The sequence below is a fragment of the Pimephales promelas genome, chromosome 3 (assembly GCF_988280905.1).
Source record: "Pimephales promelas chromosome 3, fPimPro1.hap1.1, whole genome shotgun sequence".
In the NCBI taxonomy this organism is placed as follows: domain Eukaryota; kingdom Metazoa; phylum Chordata; class Actinopteri; order Cypriniformes; family Leuciscidae; genus Pimephales; species Pimephales promelas.
Window position 1 is genome coordinate 18,935,013 of NC_142771.1, and position 21,047 is coordinate 18,956,059.

At 38.7% G+C, this 21,047-nt stretch overlaps 1 protein-coding gene across 2 annotated transcripts in view; it reads right to left on the bottom strand.

The window, feature by feature from the left end:
- Positions 1 to 20,306, bottom strand: part of LOC120478282 (neurexophilin-1) — a 41,327-nt gene extending 21,021 nt beyond the window's left edge. For both annotated transcript variants that reach the window (XR_016155096.1, XM_039670101.2), the window contains exon 1: positions 19,722 to 20,306. Coding sequence is in view for 1 of the 2 variants with exons in the window: in XM_039670101.2 (XP_039526035.2) it covers positions 19,722 to 19,775 (54 nt within the window). In the remaining variant the exon portion in view is untranslated. The remainder of the gene's footprint in view (positions 1 to 19,721) is intronic.
- Between the last annotated feature and the right edge of the window lie 741 nt (positions 20,307 to 21,047).

Consider the following 21,047-nt stretch of genomic DNA (forward strand, 5'->3'; position numbering starts at 1 on the left):
TACAACAGCATTAGAATAAAGTTATTGTACAACTAAAGTTAGTTTTTATTAATTCACTTCCATTGCGAAGATCATTAGTTATTAACTTGAGGGTCGCTAACACGACACTGTTCTAACAGAAAAAAAAACTCTTAATGCGCTCCAGTCACCTATCCGCCCATCCGCACAAAACAGTGCCTGCTGTCTCAAACGATTTGCAAAGCTTAATATAAAATATACAATTTTACACTCGCTTCTTCTGGAGGTGCAGCAGGGACATGCAATTCTTTTTTTTAGGAGCAGCTCCTTAGCAAAACCAGCTTTATACTGAGTCTGAGCCTCGTTTATATAGAAGTCTGGTGCTGAGAAAAGATTCGCGAATCGCATGAAAGCATTGACGTTGCTCGTGGGGAATATTGGAAAACAAAACTCAGCCACTGTGTCGTTAGCGTTTTTGTATTTAGGAACATCAAAATGACTGTGTTCGTTATTAAACCCAATGGCGTCGCTTAGATGCCATTCTGCTCCAGCATATCAACAATAGCGGACTATGATGACAGCTCGTTCAGGGCCGGGATGTGTAGAAACACTGCTGTCAATCAACAATCAATGTCACAAAAACAAATGGCTCAATTTGAGGCAGGGGAAACATATAAGGAGATTAAAACAAAACACTGGATAGATTTTTATCATTATATGATATTTGTGCACAGGCACTGCCAACACACATTTCAGTACAATCAACTTGAAAAAGTGCTTATGACCCCTTTAATGTTTTCAAACTGTATTTGTTACCAGGCTCTAAGGTAATCTTTGAACTGACAACTCGCTGAGTATCTAAGGATTTTGAAATTTCAAGAATTAAAAATTAAGGGGACACCATGGGGGAGGAATAAGAAAAGCAATATAACTCTGTTTTCATCCAGCCTTGAAGGTTTCACCAACAGATGCCTATGTCACACACTAATGATGTCAGCAGATGCCTTTGTCACACCCTGATGAGGTCACTGCAATGCTCTGGTAGTACAATAACCATCTGTCTACTTTCACAGATGGTGACAGATGTCCATGCTTCAAATAAACTGGGTGTAACACTGTGTCCATGAAGAAACTCATCTTGCCCCTCTTTACAAGTCTACTTGAAGTCCAAAACCTCCTCAGACATAAACAAATATGTACCAATTTCAAAGTCATAATTAATCCATCAGTTCATTTGATTTTTGTAAAAATTGATTGTTCTACGTATTGATTAAAATCCACATTGAAGGTAAACTTTAAAGCAAAACTTGAACGTGTTTTTGAAAAGCAATAACGTTAAAAGTCTCGAAAGTACTTCATTAATGTATGCAAAAACAGACAAAAACAAACTGTGTTAAGTTAATGTAGGCTAAATGAACAATACTTTTAGAGCATTTATTATTCTTGGTTAATGTATGTACATGTACAAATGCATTAACTTTATGCATGAATAACATTAAAAGTTGTATACATTAACATTAAAGTTTATACATTTTGAACTAAAATTAACTTTAGTTATTCAGTTATTCTAACTGATTCTACAGTCAGTTTGGTATGTCATGTCAGCTACTGTCATGATATAACTGTTTGCCTGAACAATACATCAGTTCAGTGTTGCCAACTAATTTTCAGCGGAAGTTGCTAAAGGCAGGTCGTTTTGTTGCTAAAAGTTGCTAAATGACGTTATCATTACATATAATCCCAACGCAAAACTATGCCATTGTAAAACGTAGATATACTGTATAAAAAATAATATCTATGAACCACTTTTTTATGATCAGATTTTTAATTTTTTTAATACAACATTGATATTAAACAGTTAAACACTTTGACCCTGGCTAAGTGGCTATAGAGTGCCGAAGTGATGACGTCACTTTGTAGGACAACTCGGGAAGTTAGCGGCGCATGTGTTCCCTCAATCGAAAAGCTATGCATTTTCCCCATAGATTTTTGGAAATTCACAAAAATAAGATCTGTGTTAAACAACGAGTTGTGACCCTTTCACGTTTTGTCTATCAAGATAATCTTTTCAAGTTAATCCAAAATGTATACATTTTGAAGCCTATATAAAGTTTTTAAAAAACACAAGCAGACACAAAAAAGTAAAAAAAAAAAACACAAGCAGGTTATAACTGGTGTGTTTTATGTCAAAGATCAAAATGTGAAAATATTTAGAGGCTTTGTTCACCACAGACCTTATTTCAGGCGATTTACCAAAAACTCATTCAAAAAAACCAATAGACTTTAGGATGAGGGAACCAGAAGTGCTAAAATGCAAACTCACTTCCACGTTTTGGCCTACAAAGTGACATCATAACTTATGTAGCCCCGCCCCTGCGCTCGTTGTCTTTCGTCTTCCTGTTTTCACATTTCCACAGCGATCTTAAAGAGTAACTAAACTCTAAAACAACTTTTTTTAGTTAATGATCTAAGAAAGGGGCTTTAATAATGCTGGTCATTTATTCAAGTATTTTTTTTTTTACATACATTTTTTGACATTTGGGTATAAAGTGTTTTAAAACGTCTGAGTACTGAGTGCTACCCTCTTCAAGTTTAATGGTGGCTACTGCAGTTTAATTTCTATTGGAAGTTTTGGTGCCCTAACATGCAGGTACCAGCTCACCACGCCCTTGCCGTGTGTTGTTTGGAATGGATAGGCCCAGAGCCATATAGAGAGGTTCTCTATAGAGATTCCATATACATTTATCTCTATATGGCTCTAAATGTGTTGCTAGGTGCTTTTTGGAAAAAAAAAGTTGCTAGGGTAGTCTGAAATGTAGCAACAAAATTTTTAAGTTGGCATCACTGCTAATGTCACATGCATGACATGACAAAGGTAACTCTGTCGCCCCCTTGAGTATTGAGTTTTTTTGTTGTTGTTTTTTGACCACCACAGTAACCCTAAAGCACATGTCCTTGCAATGCATTGTCTGTCTTTGCATGTTTCGTATTTTGGTCTTGAGAAAATGGCCCTAATCACAATGACATGAGACCACTACAAAGTCCACGTTTAGTGTAATGCAAGCATGGTGAGTACCACAACGTTAGCTTCAATTAAGCAGTGTTTCAATATTAATACAGTGGCATTTAACTGAGATATAATTGGATGTTGACAGTAGTCATAAATAATCTATACATAAAATGTGTGCCATTTTAGCTGTACTGTGCATCTCTCTAATCTTCAAAATGGAGAGCCATGCCAACGAAGCCCATCTCAGGGAAGGAGTTAGATGTGGTGTTAGTCAATCTGTGCTAATGCATAAAAATCATCAACAGTGTTTAACACACATTACACAGGTAGTCAGCAGTGTTTAGTGAAACAGGGTGTATCTTGTCTATGAGTGACTAAAGGTGGGCATACACTGTGCGATTTCAGCAAGGTACCTACTCACACTCAATGAGTAAATCGCATGCGATGCAAAGCCAAAGTTCAGGATTTATGTGCTCACACTGCACGGTCCGATCGTCGAGCTGCGACCTCACTGCTCACACTATACGTGTAAAATCTGCGATAACCCCCTGGTTTGCGCCTATTTACGTGTATGTATCCAGGGATATTGTCAAAACAAGCATCTGCTATCAGTATCAAGATGATTTAGCATTTTCAATTTATGCATTTAATTATTATTAGTATAATTGTATTATCATTATTAGGGGAGGCCTATAGGCTAATTTTATTATTAAATTGATCCGCTATTATAATTAATTTGCCACGCAATATTTTCACAGCACATAACCAACGTGCTGTGAGGATAATAAAATATTGCATAATCTTACTCCTCATTAAAAATTGTTTAAAACATTTAGGTCGATTACAATGAATTATATGCATATAAACAAACTATTAACAGTCTATAATATGTCCGCACATTGTCGTAATTAATCATCAATGAAAATTAAAAACAGGTTTATTTCAAAAACATTGTTTGACGCAAATTAATAGGTTACATCGCAGGTGGCTTGGAAGACGTGGGTAATATTATCCATTTTGCAACACGAACTGGAGATAAGCAACAGTAATTTGTAGCTAGTTTGAACTACAGAACTTAAAGATCTCCCTCTTTTCGTTTTTATTTTAATTTTATTTTTGCTGCAGATGAAATGGTTAAACTTCTGTTTTCGCGCAGGTGCAGTGAGGGAAAAAAAACACTGAGTTTAGGGCAATCGGTTCGTAGCTTTGCTTCAACTGTGCGATATAGTTACGAGGAGCGACCAAAATATCTGACATGCCAGAAATTCATCCGACCATCTGATTGTCGATCGTGAGAGGTTAATCGCCTCTCGTTTCTCCCTGTACACTGCACGACAAACGACGCACGACAAAGCTGCAAATTGGTCCGACTCGAAAAAGAGTCGCACGAGTCAGAATTCAGCTCAAAATCGGACGAAAATCGCACAGTGTACGCCCGCCTTAACTTGCCCTCTTGCTGTCTCAAGATGAACTGTGGGTCGATCTAGGGCAGGGGTGCCCAACCCTGCTCCTGCCGAGCGACTGTCCTGCACAGTTCATCTCCAACCCTAATCAAACACACCTGGCTTTAATGTTCCAGTGATCCTGAAGACCTTAATTGGTTGCATTAGGTGTGTTTGATTAGGGTTGGAGATAAACTGTGCATGACAGTCGATCGGCAGGAGCAGGGTTGGGCACCCCTGATCTAGTGGACAGTCTCTGAATTTTCTTGTAAAGTGAATCTGGCCAGACAAGGCAGCAGACCGTGAGGGACAAGAAAGGCCTTGATGAACAGGTTAGTCACAGAAAATCTGACAGTTATGGCATGCAAACAGATTTTTTAAGAGCTTAAAATCAAACAACACTGTTTAAGCAACACCAGAGTTGGAGAAACACTCTATCCTGAATGGTTTCAGGTCTGTTGTATCCTTGATTTAGTTTTAGAAGAATGTCGATCCAATAAGAAATGTTCCTCTAAACAGAACTGGTCTGAAAACACAAGTAACTTTCACTCATATTGAACACATGCATTTGATGTGCATGCATTGATGTTTTGTGGACACACACACATGCTTGCACACATGCTTACACTTTAGCAAACAGTCTTTTTTAATCTTTTCTCTGTATGCCAAAAAACAAAGCGTATCGTGCACACCCAGACAGATGGACTGGAGTTGTCTGATTTTAACGTCAGTGTTTAGTTTATTTTCCCTTATGACTATAGAAAGTGGACTGCCGGCTCTGAAAACATTACATCTTGTAACTGTATTAATTTAATGAGCTCATAATGAGAATGATGCTAGGCCAGTATCATCAGCATAAACACGCTTAAAATGGTAATTGCCTGCAATAAGCTCTTGACTGCATGACATTGTTCTGAGGAGAAATCATTTAAATCATCACAATCAGGAGTGAAAGAGGGTTAAAGGATGATTGTTGATTCAGTAGATATTTAAAGGACAGAAAGGAGATGCCTGTCTTATGTGCAAGTAGCCTATGGCCTTTTTTTATTAGGGGCCAAGCACCGAAGGTGCGGAGGCACCTATTGTATCTGTTCCGGTTCTTATTATTATTATTATTATTATTATTCTTCTTCCGACTGGGCGTCTATGGCAGCCCATAGACCGGTTTGCGGGAAAGTTGTTTTGGTTTGACATTCTGATAGAGGACAGTCCCAACTTTAAATACACCAATTTTGGTGTCTCTAACTCATTCCCTCTAGCGCCACCAACTGTCCAAAGTTGCACTTTTATTATGCTAATAACTTTTGAACCGTAAGGCCTATCAACAAAATTCTTTTTTCCTCTTGTTCCTGAGCTCATGCCGATTCGATCGCACCCTATGACGTCATTTTCCGTCATAAAAAAACGGCCGCCATTTTGAATTTTCTAAAAAACGTACTTTTGCGAACTCGTCCTAGACGGTTTGTCTGATTTTCACCAAAATCGCACCGGATCATCTCCAGGCAGTGCTGACAAAAAGTTATGGAATTCAAGATGATTCACCTAACGGTTTTTGATAAACGCACAAACTAATTTTACGTAACGCTTGCGAAAACAGACGTAAGGCTGTATCTCCGCAACGCTTCATCCTATTCAGACCAAACTTGGTACATGTAATCACAAGCATGACCTGAGGCTACATGCAGCGTTTCGGCGCAGCGCCACCTAGTGGTCCGGAGATATGAAAAATTGCTATTTTTGCTCGTAACTTCTGAACGGTTTGTCCAAAAATCATAAACTTCATCTCGTTAGATTCAGGGCATCATGCCGAGTCGACCGATATCCAATTTTCCCAGATCGGCCATTTTGGCTGTCGGCCATTTTGAATTATGTGCTAAAATGCTGTATTTTTTGAACGCATGAACGAATTGTTACGAAACTCGGTATGGGTCATCAGTACGATGCCCTGAAGAAGCCTGAGAAGTTTCGAAACAGCGCCACCTAGTGGTGAATTTTTTTTTCCAAACGCTTATAACTTTGGGTGTGGTACACTTATTTTCACGGGAGTCATCTTTTTGAGTTCCTGAATCGTTGCCGAGTCCAACAATACTAAACATGCTGGGTTTCGTGTTACGGTTGGTGTAGCGTAGCGATTTAGCGCGAAAAAAACACTTGGCGATATCTTCAAAACCGCTGTTCCGATCGAGACGAAACCACCGTCAGAAACACGGAATCATAGCTTGTTAACTATACGCTAATGCCCAAATGCGAAAATATTGATAGTAAGGGGTAGTAAAATTCAAACAAAGTCATGTGTCAGTCATTTTTTACGTGTTTTTTCATATAAATGTTTATAACTCGGAAGCGAATTGAGATATTTTCACCAAAATTGACACACATATGTATGGGGTCACTCTGAGGACACATAAAAAAAATTGTGGGACTGAGCCTCTTGGTGGCGCTATAATAGAACAAAACGTGAAATTCCCATTGACTTCAATAGAGTTTTGTGAAATAAAATGCTATACTAAACAAATGCATTGGTGTAATATTACAAAACTCAGTGTGTGCCATAAGCAGCATGCCCTGAAGGTACTTAAAAGATTTGAAGACAGCGCCACCTGTTGGTCAAAAGTTATAATTAATTTCTGAGAACGCTAATAACTTTTGAATAAATTTGCCTATTGCAATGAAACTGATCTTAATAGATTCCTTTGGTTATGCCAAAAACATAGATATCAGGTTTTCCATAATCAGACAAACGTTCTGTTCGCCATCTTTATTTCTTTGAAAAACCTTCTTTTTCGAACTCCTCCTAGACCGTTTGTCCGATTTTCACGAAAATTGAATCGTATCATCTCCAGACCGTGCCGACTAAAAGTTATGAATTGCACGATGATAGACAAAACCGTTTTTGTATACCACAGCATCAAAATTTAGGCATGCTGCCAAAATTACTATTTAGGCTTTATCTCTGCAATGCCTTCACATTTTGACACCAAACTTTGCATGTGTCATTGTCACCTCACTCTGACCACACATCTATTTCGTAACTGCGCCACCTATTGTTCGAAAGTGATAACCCATTAAATCATCTTATAAGGTAATGTTTATGTGATTTTCTTAACCATTTGCCCAAAGTTCTCTCAAAATGCCCTTAATTGCTCCTTGCTGCAGTTGGTCTGCCACTCCTAGCCATTTTGGCATATGTTGCCGCTTCTTGCGCTTGGCCCCGGTAATGGCTGCTTGCAGCTATATTTAGGGGCCAAGCACCGAAGGTGCGGAGGCACCTATTGTATCTGTTCCGGTTCTTATTATTATTATTAGGGGCCAAGCACCGAAGGTGCGGAGGCACCTATTGTATCTGTTCCGTTTCCTATTATTATTATTATTCTTCTTCCGTTTCCGACTTGGCGTCTATGGCAGCCCATAGACCGGTTTGCGGGAAAGTTGTTTTGGTTTGACATTCTGATAGAGGACAGTCCCAACTTTAAATACACCAATTTTGGTGTCTCTAACGCATTCCCTCTAGCGCCACCAACTGTCCAAAATTTCACTTTTATTATGCTAATAACTTTTGAACCGTAAGGCCTATCAACAAAATTCTTTTTTCCTCTTGTTCCTGAGCTCATGCCGATTTGATCGCACCCTATGACGTCATTTTCCGTCATAAAAAAACGGCCGCCATTTTGAATTTTCCAAAAAACCTACTTTTGCGAACTCGTCCTAGACGGTTTGTCCGATTTTCACCAAAATCGCACCGGATCATCTCCAGGCAGTGCTGACAAAAAGTTATGGAATTCATGATGATTCGAATAACCGTTTTCGATAAGCGCGCAAACTAATTTTACGTAGCGCTTGCAAAAACAGACGTAAGGCTGTATCTCCGCAACGCTTCATCCTATTCAGACCAAACTTGGTACATGTAATCACAAGCATGACCTGAGGCTACATGCAGCGTTTCGGCGCAGCGCCACCTAGTGGTCCGGAGATATGAAAAATGGCTATTTTTGCTTGTAACTTCTGAACGCTTTGTCCAAAAATCATAAATTTGGTCTCGTTAGATTCAGGGCGTCATGCCGAGTCCACCGATATCCAATTTTCCCAGAACGGCCATTTTGGCGGTCGGCCATTTTGAATTATGTGCTAAAATGCTGTATTTTTTGAACGCATGAACGAATTGTTACGAAACTCGGTATGGGTCATCAGTACAATGCCCTGAAGGAGCCTGAGAAGTTTCGAAACAGCGCCACCTAGTGGTGAATTTTTTTTTTCAAACGCTTATAGCTTTGGGTGTGGTACACTTATTTTCACGGGAGTCATGTTTTTGAGTTCCTGAATCGTTGCCGAGTCCAACGATACTAAACATGCTGGGTTTCGTGTTACGGTTGGTGTAGCGTAGCGATTTAGCGCGAAAAAAACACTTGGCGATATCTTCAAAACCGCTGTTCCGATCGAGACGAAACCACCGCCAGAAACACGGAATCATAGCTTGTTAACTAAATGCTAATGCCCAAATGCGAAAATATTGATAGTAAGGGGTAGTAAAATTCAAACAAAGTCATGTGTCAGTCATTTTATACGTGTTTTTTCATATAAATGTTTATAACTCGGAAGCGAATTGAGATATTTTCACCAAAATTGACACACATATGTATGGGGTCACTCTGAGGACACATAAAAAAAAATTGTGGGACTGAGCCTCTTGGTGGCGCTATAATAGAACAAAACGTGAAATTCCCATTGACTTCAATAGAGTTTTGTGAAATAAAATGCTATACTAAACAAATGCATTGGTGTAATATTACAAAACTCAGTGTGTGCCATAAGCAGCATGCCCTGAAGGTACTTAAAAGATTTTAAGACAGCGCCACCTGTTGGTCAAAAGTTATAATTAATTTCTGAGAACGCTAATATTTTTTGAATAAATTTGCCTATTGCAATGAAACTGATCTTAATAGATTCCTTCGGTTATGCCGAAAACATAGATATCAGGTTTTCCATAATCAGAAAAACGTCCTGTTCGCCATCTTTATTTCTTTGAAAAACCTTCTTTTTCGAACTCCTCCTAGACCGTTTGTCCGATTTTCACGAAAATTGAATCGTATCATCTCCAGACCGTGCCGACTAAAAGTTATGAATTGCACGATGATAGACAAAACCGTTTTTGTATACCACAGCATCAAAATTTAGGCATGCTGCCAAAATTACTATTTAGGCTTTATCTCTGCAATGCCTTCACATTTTGCCACCAAACTTTGCATGTGTCATTGTCACCTCACTCTGACCACATCACATCTATTTCGTAACTGCGCCACCTATTGTTCGAAAGTGATAACCCATTAAATCATCTTATAAGTTAATGTTTATGTGATTTTCTTAGCCATTTGCCCAAAGTTCTCTCAAAATGCCCTTAATTGCTCCTTGCTGCAGTTGGTCTGCCACTCCTTGCCATTTTGGCATATGTTGCCGCTTCTTGCGCTTGGCCCCGGTAATGGCTGCTTGCAGCTATATTTATTATTATTATTATTATTATTCTTCCGACTGGGCGTCTATGGCAGCCCATAGACCGGTTTGCGGGAAAGTTGTTTTGGTTTGACATTCTGATAGAGGACAGTCCCAACTTTAAATACACCAATTTTGGTGTCTCTAACTCATTCCCTCTAGCGCCACCAACTGTCCAAAGTTTCACTTTTATTATGCTAATAACTTTTGAACCGTAAGGCCTATCAACAAAATTCTTTTTTCCTCTTGTTCCTGAGCTCATGGCGATTCGATCGCACCCTATGACGTCATTTTCCGTCATAAAAAAACGGCCGCCATTTTGAATTTTCTAAAAAACCTACTTTTGCGAACTCGTCCTAGACGGTTTGTCCGATTTTCACCAAAATCGCACTGGATCATCTCCCGTCAGTGCTGACAAAAAGTTATGGAATTCAAGATGATTCGAATAACCGTTTTCGATAAACGCGCAAACAAATTTTACATAGCGCTTGCGAAAACAGACGTGAGGCGGTATCTCCGCAACGCTTACTCGTTTTCAGACCAAACTTGGTACGTGTCATCACAAGCATGACCTGAGGCTACATGCTGCGTTTCGGCGCAGCGCCACCTAGTGGTCCGGAGATATGAAAAATGGCTATTTTTGCTCATAACTTCTGAACGGTTTCTCCAAAAATCAAAAACTTGGTCTCGTTAGATTCAGGGCGTCATGCCGAGTCGACCGATATCCAATTTTCCCAGATCGGCCATTTTGGCTGTCGGCCATTTTGAATTATGTGCTAAAATGCTGTATTTTTTGAACGCATGAACGAATTGTTACGAAACTCGGTATGGGTCATCAGTACGATGCCCTGAAGGAGACTGAGAAGTTTCGAAACAGCGCCACCTAGTGGTGAATTGTTTTATTCAAACGCTTATAACTTTGGGTGTGGTACACTTATTTTCACGGGAGTTATATTTTTGAGGTCCTGAATCGTTGCCGAGTCCTACGATACCAAATATGTCGGGTTTCGTCTCACGGATGGCGTAGCGTAGCGATTTAGCGCGAAAAAAACACTTAGCGATATCTTCAAAACCGCTGTTCCGATCGAGACGAAACCACCGCCAGAAACACGGAATCAAAGCTTGTTAACTATATGCAAATGCCCAAATGCGAAAATATTGATAGTAAGGGGTAGTAAAATTCAAACAAAGTCATGTGTCAGTCATTTTTTACGTGTTTTTTCATATAAATGTTTATAACTCGGAAGTGAATTGAGATATTTGCACCAAAATTGACACACATATGTATGGGGTCACTCTGAGGACACATAAAAAAAATTGTGGGACTGAGCCTCTTGGTGGCGCTATAATAGAACAAAACGTGAAATTCCCATTGACTTCAATAGAGTTTTGTGAAATAAAATGCTATACTAAACAAATGCATTGGTGTAATATTACAAAACTCAGTGTGTGCCATAAGCAGCATGCCCTGAAGGTACTCAAAAGATTTTGAGACAGCGCCACCTGTTGGTCAAAAGTTATAATTAATTTCTGAGAACGCTAATAACTTTTGAATAAATTTGCCTATTGCAATGAAACTGATCTTAATAGATTCCTTGGATTATGCCGAAAAACATAGATATCAGGTTTTCCATAATCAGACAAACGTCCTGTTCGCCATCTTTATTTCTTTGAAAAACCTTCTTTTTCGAACTCCTCCTAGACCGTTTGTCCGATTTTCACGAAAATTGAATCGTATCATCTCCAGACCGTGTCGACTAAAAGTTATGAATTGCACGATGATAGACAAAACCGTTTTCGTATACCACAGCATCAAAATTTAGGCATGCTGCCAAAATGACTATTTAGGCTTTATCTCTGCTATGCTTTCACATTTTGACACCAAACTTTGCATGTGTCATTGTCACCTCACTCTGACCACATCACATCTATTTCGTAACTGCGCCACCTATTGTTCGAAAGTGATAACCCATTAAATCATCTTATAAGTTAATGTTTATGTGATTTTCTTAGCCATTTGCCCAAAGTTCTCTCAAAATGCCCTTAATTGCTCCTTGCTGCAGTTGGTCTGCCACTCCTTGCCATTTTGGCATATGTTGCCGCTTCTTGCGCTTGGCCCCGGTAATGGCTGCTTGCAGCTATATTTATTATTATTATTCTTCTTCCGACTGGGCGTCTATGGCAGCCCATAGACCGGTTTGCGGGAAAGTTGTTTTGGTTTGACATTCTGATAGAGGACAGTCCCAACTTTAAATACACCAATTTTGGTGTCTCTAACTCATTCCCTCTAGCGCCACCAACTGTCCAAAGTTGCACTTTTATTATGCTAATAACTTTTGAACCGTAAGGCCTATCAACAAAATTCTTTTTTCCTCTTGTTCCTGAGCTCATGCCGATTCGATCGCACCCTATGACGTCATTTTCCGTCATAAAAAAACGGCCGCCATTTTGAATTTTCTAAAAAACGTACTTTTGCGAACTCGTCCTAGACGGTTTGTCTGATTTTCACCAAAATCGCACCGGATCATCTCCAGGCAGTGCTGACAAAAAGTTATGGAATTCAAGATGATTCGCCTGACGGTTTTCGATAAACGCACAAACTAATTTTACGTAACGCTTGCGAAAACAGACGTAAGGCTGTATCTCCGCAACGCTTCATCCTATTCAGACCAAACTTGGTACATGTAATCACAAGCATGACCTGAGGCTACATGCAGCGTTTCGGCGCAGCGCCACCTAGTGGTCCGGAGATATGAAAAATGGCTATTTTTGCTCGTAACTTCTGAACGGTTTGTCCAAAAATCATAAACTTCATCTCGTTAGATTCAGGGCATCATGCCGAGTCGACCGATATCCAATTTTCCCAGATCGGCAATTTTGGCTGTCGGCCATTTTGAATTATGTGCTAAAATGCTGTATTTTTTGAACGCATGAACGAATTGTTACGAAACTCGGTATGGGTCATCAGTACGATGCCCTGAAGAAGCCTGAGAAGTTTCGAAACAGCGCCACCTAGTGGTGAATTTTTTTTTCCAAACGCTTATAACTTTGGGTGTGGTACACTTATTTTCACGGGAGTCATCTTTTTGAGTTCCTGAATCGTTGCCGAGTCCAACAATACTAAACATGCTGGGTTTCGTGTTACGGTTGGTGTAGCGTAGCGATTTAGCGCGAAAAAAACACTTGGCGATATCTTCAAAACCGCTGTTCCGATCGAGACGAAACCACCGCCAGAAACACGGAATCATAGCTTGTTAACTAAACGCTAATGCCCAAATGCGAAAATATTGATAGTAAGGGGTAGTAAAATTCAAACAAAGTCATGTGTCAGTCATTTTTTACGTGTTTTTTCATATAAATGTTTATAACTCGGAAGCGAATTGAGATATTTTCACCAAAATTGACACACATATGTATGGGGTCACTCTGAGGACACATAAAAAAAATTGTGGGACTGAGCCTCTTGGTGGCGCTATAATAGAACAAAACGTGAAATTCCCATTGACTTCAATAGAGTTTTGTGAAATAAAATGCTATACTAAACAAATGCATTGGTGTAATATTACAAAACTCAGTGTGTGCCATAAGCAGCATGCCCTGAAGGTACTTAAAAGATTTTAAGACAGCGCCACCTGTTGGTCAAAAGTTATAATTAATTTCTGAGAACGCTAATAACTTTTGAATAAATTTGCCTATTGCAATGAAACTGATCTTAATAGATTCCTTTGGTTATGCCAAAAACATAGATATCAGGTTTTCCATAATCAGACAAACGTTCTGTTCGCCATCTTTATTTCTTTGAAAAACCTTCTTTTTCGAACTCCTCCTAGACCGTTTGTCCGATTTTCACGAAAATTGAATCGTATCATCTCCAGACCGTGCCGACTAAAAGTTATGAATTGCACGATGATAGACAAAACCGTTTTTGTATACCACAGCATCAAAATTTAGGCATGCTGCCAAAATTACTATTTAGGCTTTATCTCTGCAATGCCTTCACATTTTGACACCAAACTTTGCATGTGTCATTGTCACCTCACTCTGACCACACATCTATTTCGTAACTGCGCCACCTATTGTTCGAAAGTGATAACCCATTAAATCATCTTATAAGGTAATGTTTATGTGATTTTCTTAGCCATTTGCCCAAAGTTCTCTCAAAATGCCCTTAATTGCTCCTTGCTGCAGTTGGTCTGCCACTCCTAGCCATTTTGGCATATGTTGCCGCTTCTTGCGCTTGGCCCCGGTAATGGCTGCTTGCAGCTATATTTTTATATTGTCATTATATTTTTTATTATATTATTTTATATTGTTGTGTATTGTTATTTTATAATGTTTTGGTTGTTTATATCCAAAAGAGCAACATAGTGTCGGCCCAGATCTGGCCCACATCTGTTACGTGTTGAATCCACATGTACCAGATGTAGTCTGGATATATTTTGGGTGAAATGTTTGTATTATTGATCTGTGTATATTAAAAGTATATGTTCATACTGCGGCAAAATATTCTTGTGGATTCTTGTTCGGGCTTCAATTCTGGGAATATTCTCCAACAGAGCGAATTGCATCCCATGACTCCATACGCGCAATTGTTTTCGATTTCCCTAACCTAGAATACAATCTTAAACTCTTACGGCTCTCTGTTCGTTGATTGGCCGGCTGTTTTCAGGATGGAGGAAAACTGAGAGATAAGTCGCTATCTCAGACTGAGTACAGAAGCGGACTGAAATTGAGTGGAGGTACGAAGTCTGATGTAGTCAGGGTTAATGACAACCTCATTTTACAACTGAATTCACCACTGAAAAATTCAGGTTTAAAGTGACAGTACATTTGAATTAACAAATAAAGTGACAATGTGATGTATACGATGCAAATCTTCTACGCATTGTGAAGTATATCCGAGTGAAATGGATTTACGAAAAATAAAAAATACAAATTAGCGTGGAGACTTAATAGAGAAAGATCTGAGTGAGATTAAGTAAGGGATAATCCACAGCTAGCTGTGCATTAAACTATTTTAATGCACAATGTTGAGGCAAAGAACCGGCCAATGCAAAGCGGATGGTGGTTGCCTTCACAAAGTGCATTAAAATCGATCCACAGCTAGCCGTGGATTATCCCGCTAATACCATGGCCATATTTTCGTCAGTTACGGCTCGTTAGATTCGTCATTCTGCTCGCTGTAAATCAGTTACTGGGCTGTTTCTGTTTAATGCAGTCTTTAAGTCTATGTAGTGTGTACATATCCAAACAGAACAACTGCTGTAATTAAAAAGTAGATAATATCAAACAGGTCAAAATGTCAAAACATTGCTATGATTGTCTACAGTATGTCAGCTTACACGATTTCGAAAGTGTGACTGCATTCACTACACAAACAAAATGATTATTTAGTGGATTCACTCCCATAACTTGTAATGTATACAGTGTATAGCCAGGTTTTAGATGTTTCCAACCTCATCAGATGATTTTCTTAGTTGCTAAATTCAGTCAGGTCATGGCGAAGGGCACAGATTTAATGAAAGCTCCTGAGTTTAACTAGGCAAATGCTTGAAGGCTTTATTAAAGCAGGCCTTTTAGTTTCAATAAAGCCGCTGCAAATTAAGGTTGATTATTAATGTGCTCTACATGTCTATTAATAATAACGGCATAATAGTGTTTAATAAGGGATAATTCATGGATTGCTCTATAATTTATCACTGTCGCACGGCAAATGAATTATCCATGATGCCCAATTTAGGTGTGCGAACACATAAGCCATTTTCTTGCATCTGACTCTCCCTCAGGTTTTAAGTAATGTGGCAGATAAATGACCTAACGCCGTAAGCTAAATTGGATAATTACATTATTAGTGTCTTCATGACGTAAAGTATGGCTATATATCTGAAGGTATTCACTGACAACATTCTGCAGGCAACACGAGGAAAACCGTGTATTTTAATTAAATTCTATGTAACCTTCACCTGCAATTGTATGAGTCTGCTATTTACAGCATTTCTTTTCTTGGCAATATATATATTTCATATCACAAAGTACGACTGTGATGTCCTTGTATTTATGCTGTATATTTCTCTCAGGACTGACCCTTACCAAATCCAAACTTTAAATGTGGTTTTTAGATTTAATTTTGGATTTTACTAAAACTTTACATTTAAGGGGATGTGACCTTATTAAATTTCCTCTCACTGGCAGCCCCTCTCAGTTAATTACACGTAGGTGTTTTGTAATTATTCTAAGGAAGATTTGTCCTGGTTATTAGTTGTCCGCCCCCTTCCGAATAGACAAATGTAAGTAGCCAAATGGGAGGCTTTATAACAGGAAGCTGGATTTGTACTAATGCAACATCCAAGCAAAAGACCCTTTATTAAACTCTACAAATAAAGCAATGCTTGTTTGTTGTTTAGATTCCTAATTCTGATATGCTTCTTCTTTTTTGTCACTTTAATGATATCATTTTGTATCCCTGCAGAGTATAAGAGGATTAAAACGTGTCAAAGAAGTCATGAATTATTCCAGCTACATAGCAGATAATTGTAACACAGAGACTGCTGGAGGGGGATTAAATTTAGACTGCGGGTGTTAAGCTATAACACCCTCGCAGCAGGTGCATAGAAAACAGGCAGCCGTACACAACCTTTGCTCTAAAGATAAACTATGGATATTTTACTCATTGATTCATGGGTACACCAAGAGCAGTGTAAGACTCTGTGGAGCCTACCAAGATGACAATTGACTCTGACCACTGAGAAAAATGCCCCAACCCCTACAGGAATTTTTCATTAAAATGTTAGCTGTAGAGTTATTGTGAAATTATTGAAGTTTGGTCTGTAGGATTGGTCAAGTATCATCAGTCTTATTCTCAGAAGTGTCATGCCAATATCCAATAGAAGCACATTCCCCCTCAGACTGAGCAAGGTGGATTTTGAGAGCTGCTAAATAATATTAGTAGTATTAGTAAACTATTAGTTTCACAAATCATGCTGGGAAAAAAAAATCAATTTTAGTTCAATCGAGTCACACCTTTCACAAATAATTTAATTATTATTAATCCTCATGTAACGCAAAACTTTTTTGTAATGGAAACTAAATTTGATCAAATGTTTAAAATGTATTTCAAATATATAAAATACTGGACTTTGGGCCTTGGCCTATGCACTATTTAGATGTTTAACTTTCAGTTTGTATCAGTTACTTGTCTGTGTTCATGGTGTTGCAGACTAGAGTAAGTGAGTGGTGCAAAGTGAAGTTCATGTTAGAAAGTTGTCCTTTTCTCTTGCTCCATGAAACGGCAAATTAGGAAACCCGGAGTGGAGTATTCCAGACTGGCTTTCGTGTTGTGCTTTGCTTAGTTATAAAAGCTTCCCTATTGAGATGTTTATCCGAGATATACACCTATTGTTAGATCGTTGTTGTCAACCGCAAATAAGCACCTGCAGCTATATATATTTCTGCTCGCTTAAATATGTCCTACAAAAAAGTTTGTAGCATTGTTGTATTGTTTTTTCTTTTGTTATATACATCATGCTGTCACACTGTAAAAAAAATTCAAGATTTGTTATCACATTTTTTATTTTGTCAAATCAACTTAAATAATTTATTTAGTTCAGATAACTTATTATTTTGAGTTTCTTATGATTAAATCAATCTCCTTCATTGTATTAACTCACTTTTTCCAGTTCAATCAACTTAAAATTTTAAGGCAACCAGGTTACTTTTTTTTTTAAGTTAAACCAACTCTATGCTAGAAAGTCCTTTTCTCTCCATGAAACGGCAAATTGGGAAACCCGGAGTGGAGTATTCCAGACTGGCTTTCGTGTTGTGCTTTGCTTAGTTATAAAAGCTTCCCTATTGTGATGTTTATCCGAGATATACACCTTCTCGACAAGAAAAAAACAATGTAGGGACATCAGTTATTGGTATTGTTAGATCGTTGTTGTCAACCGCAAATAAGCACCTGCAGCTTCAAAACATAGATAATATTATTATATTATCTATTATCATCAGTATTGTTTATCATCAATAAATGAGCCTGCAGCATATTAAAAATTTGAAAAGCAGAAACATAAGTTATTTTACAAAAAACGTCAAATTGCAACAAAGTGGGAGGAGCCAGCACTGGGCTATCCTCCGATAACCTGTGAGCAGAATAGGTTTGGAGAAGGAAAAGGAGAAAAAGACAAGAGCACTGAGGGTGAGGGTCCTTGTACTTTTTGTAAAGCCATTTTTGTAATAAAATTAATATCTATCTATCTATCTATATAGTTTTTTTGTTAAATTGTGTCCCTTTCCTCCCCTCCAGCGTCCATCATCTCCCATGTTTCCTCTCCATCATGTGCATCTCTGTTGGTGCAACATTGTTTTTGAAAATTTACATAAATCACTATTTGCATCTCTTAACTATCATTGCTTGAATCGTGGCGTCACATGCCAGCTCACTGAATGTGATTTTTCTCCAATGAAGGCAAGGGGTGGGATGTGAGATGACGAATTACGAATTGGACTGGTTAGCTATTAACTGTGAGCATACAGTGTCAAACAATCTAGGCCTATTGGGGGAAAAAAACAGTGACCAAATATAAAGAAACAAAGTTGCTTGTCATTATTTACTAACGAACAACCATATTTTTTTAAATAATCCCAAAAAACCTAAACCCTTGAACCGTAGCGCCATTTACCAAAAAATGAAAAAAGTCCTAAGTCGTGTATTACAAGCGGACCTGCCAACTCTGATTGTTTGCTATTGCTGTGATGTGATCTTGTGTGAGGGTGACAGTTGTCCCGCCTATGCGCCAGCAAACACGTAATCAGAGAAGATATGTCTGCAAGTGGGAGGGGAAGTTATTTCGATTAAGGATTACAGAACTTGTGCATTTAGAAAAATAATAATAATGCAGTGATGCAGACTGCTAAATAATTTATTATAAACATGCGATACGATAGTAGGCTACATAAAAAAAAAAAACAAGAATTGTGTCAATTGTGTTTTCATGGTGAGTAATTTCTCCTGGAAATAGCTTTTTCGATGACAAAGAACTGGCCAGTCTAAAACTCACTTAAGTTAAAATTAATTAGCCTACTTATAAAACTGCACTATCACACTCACAATTGTGCTGTAAAAATTATTCAGCACATTTGATAGTTGTGCATTTTAATATTTGTAGTTGATTGCTTGAATATGTCCTACAAAAAAGTTTGTAGCATTGTTGTATTGTTTTTTCTTTTGTTATATATATGCTGTCACACTGTAAAAAAAAAAATATTTTAAAGATTTGTTATCACATTTTTTATTTTGTCAAATCAACTTAAATAATTTATTTAGTTCAGATAACTTATTATTTTGAGTTTCTGATGATTAAATCAATCTCCTTCATTGTATTAACTCACTTTTTCCAGTTCAATCAACTTAAAATTTTAAGGCAACCAAGTTACTTTTTTTAAGTTAAACCAGCAATATTTTTTTACAGTGTGAATACTGTCACCGCGGTGCCCCCTCGAAAATTTAGGACCAGGAGAAATTTCCTTCCCCCCTCGTATTCCTTCACACACACTAATACAAAATAGGCTTGGGACCCCTTGCGCGCGAAGCGAAGCATGACTTCCAAGAGAGAGTCGATACGCGCTCGAGCAGGTCCATCCAGAGGTGGCCCTTGAGTGTGAAGCGCGAGCGCTCGGCGGGAAGACGATAACGGTCACCCCTTGACGCACAGGTGAAGGCCACGTGAAACGCACCACTCAACCGTTGACAGAGACCCAGTTCGGTTCGATAAACAAGACTGAAACTTAATATAACACAAACTTAATATATCACATCAAATTTTAAACCTCACCAAGCACGCTGTCCCGTTGAGGAGCAGCAGGATGAAGCCGTGGTCGGAGCGCATCTCGTCGTTGTCCAGCTGTCGACAGCTCTTCGTTCAAGAAGACGCGGTTCCTCCGGTACCGTATCCAAAACAGGCGAGACCCGGTCCCATGTCCAACAAAAAGTCACGCGCGAGCTCTCCACTGAGTGGAATCCCACCTGCTGTCTGTGACGGTAAACTCCCGCTACTTGGAGCTCGTCACATCCAAAGGTGTGTGGAAACTGACAGGACTCTTCATCACTTCCATCTGCGTACACTACTTTGTGTCGTTTCGTGTTGCCGTGTGAAGAGAATCATCTCCGTTATCCGCGCTTTTATGTGCTGGTGACGGTTAGGATCCCAGTGCGCGAGCCTGACCGGAGCGCAAACTCCTCGAGCGTCGTGCATATCAGTACATGCAGACTGGCAGCAGGGCTCCTATGCTGACGTTTTAAACCCCCCTTACTCTTTTTCACTCCCTCGTCATAGCCCCAATCACTCTTTCTCTTCATCTTCTTTCCCTACATTCTCTCTCTCTCTCTCTCTCTCTCTCTCTCTCTCTCTCTCTCTCTCTCTCTCTCTCTCTCTCTCTCTCTCTCTCTCTCTCAAACATTCCTTCCTTCCTCCTGTCAACCCTACATACCTTCTCTTTCCTGAACCTTAGCCTAATCATAATAATTAACTTCAGTCGTTTAAATGAAAAAAAAAAAAAATGCACAATGATGAATTGCTTGGTAAATATAACAATATCCTGCATATTACTGGATATGAATTCTTTGTTCTTCCTTGAACATCATTCCTATTAACCAATCATTTCCCATTATAACTTAAGCGATAAAAGTTCACCAAAAAATAAAAATTCTGCCTCACATAATTTCAAACTTTATTTCACTCATCTTTTTCTTCGTCTTTTTGTTTTATACATGCAATGAAACTCAATGGTGGCTGGTGCTTTCATTCTGCCTAATATATTTTGTTTTCCTCAGGAAAAGAAAAGGGGTATGGCTGTGGAACAACATTAAGGTGAATACATTGATATTTTTTTTTTATAATTTTAGATTACCTATTGATAAGTGACAAATATGCATGTTTGTCTATAGGAACATCTCGTCCTTCTCACATTGTGCTGATGGCAGTCACAGGTTATCAAACCTGATGCCAGAGGAACCTTGCCATAAGGTACAGGCTATTCTTATTGGTTTGTCTGCATCTGCATCTTTGTTATCTGTTTTGGGTTATTTGGCTCTTTTTTTGTCATCCAAGACTCACCCCTCCACCTAACTGGTAATTGGCCCAGGGAGAGCCCTACTGTGT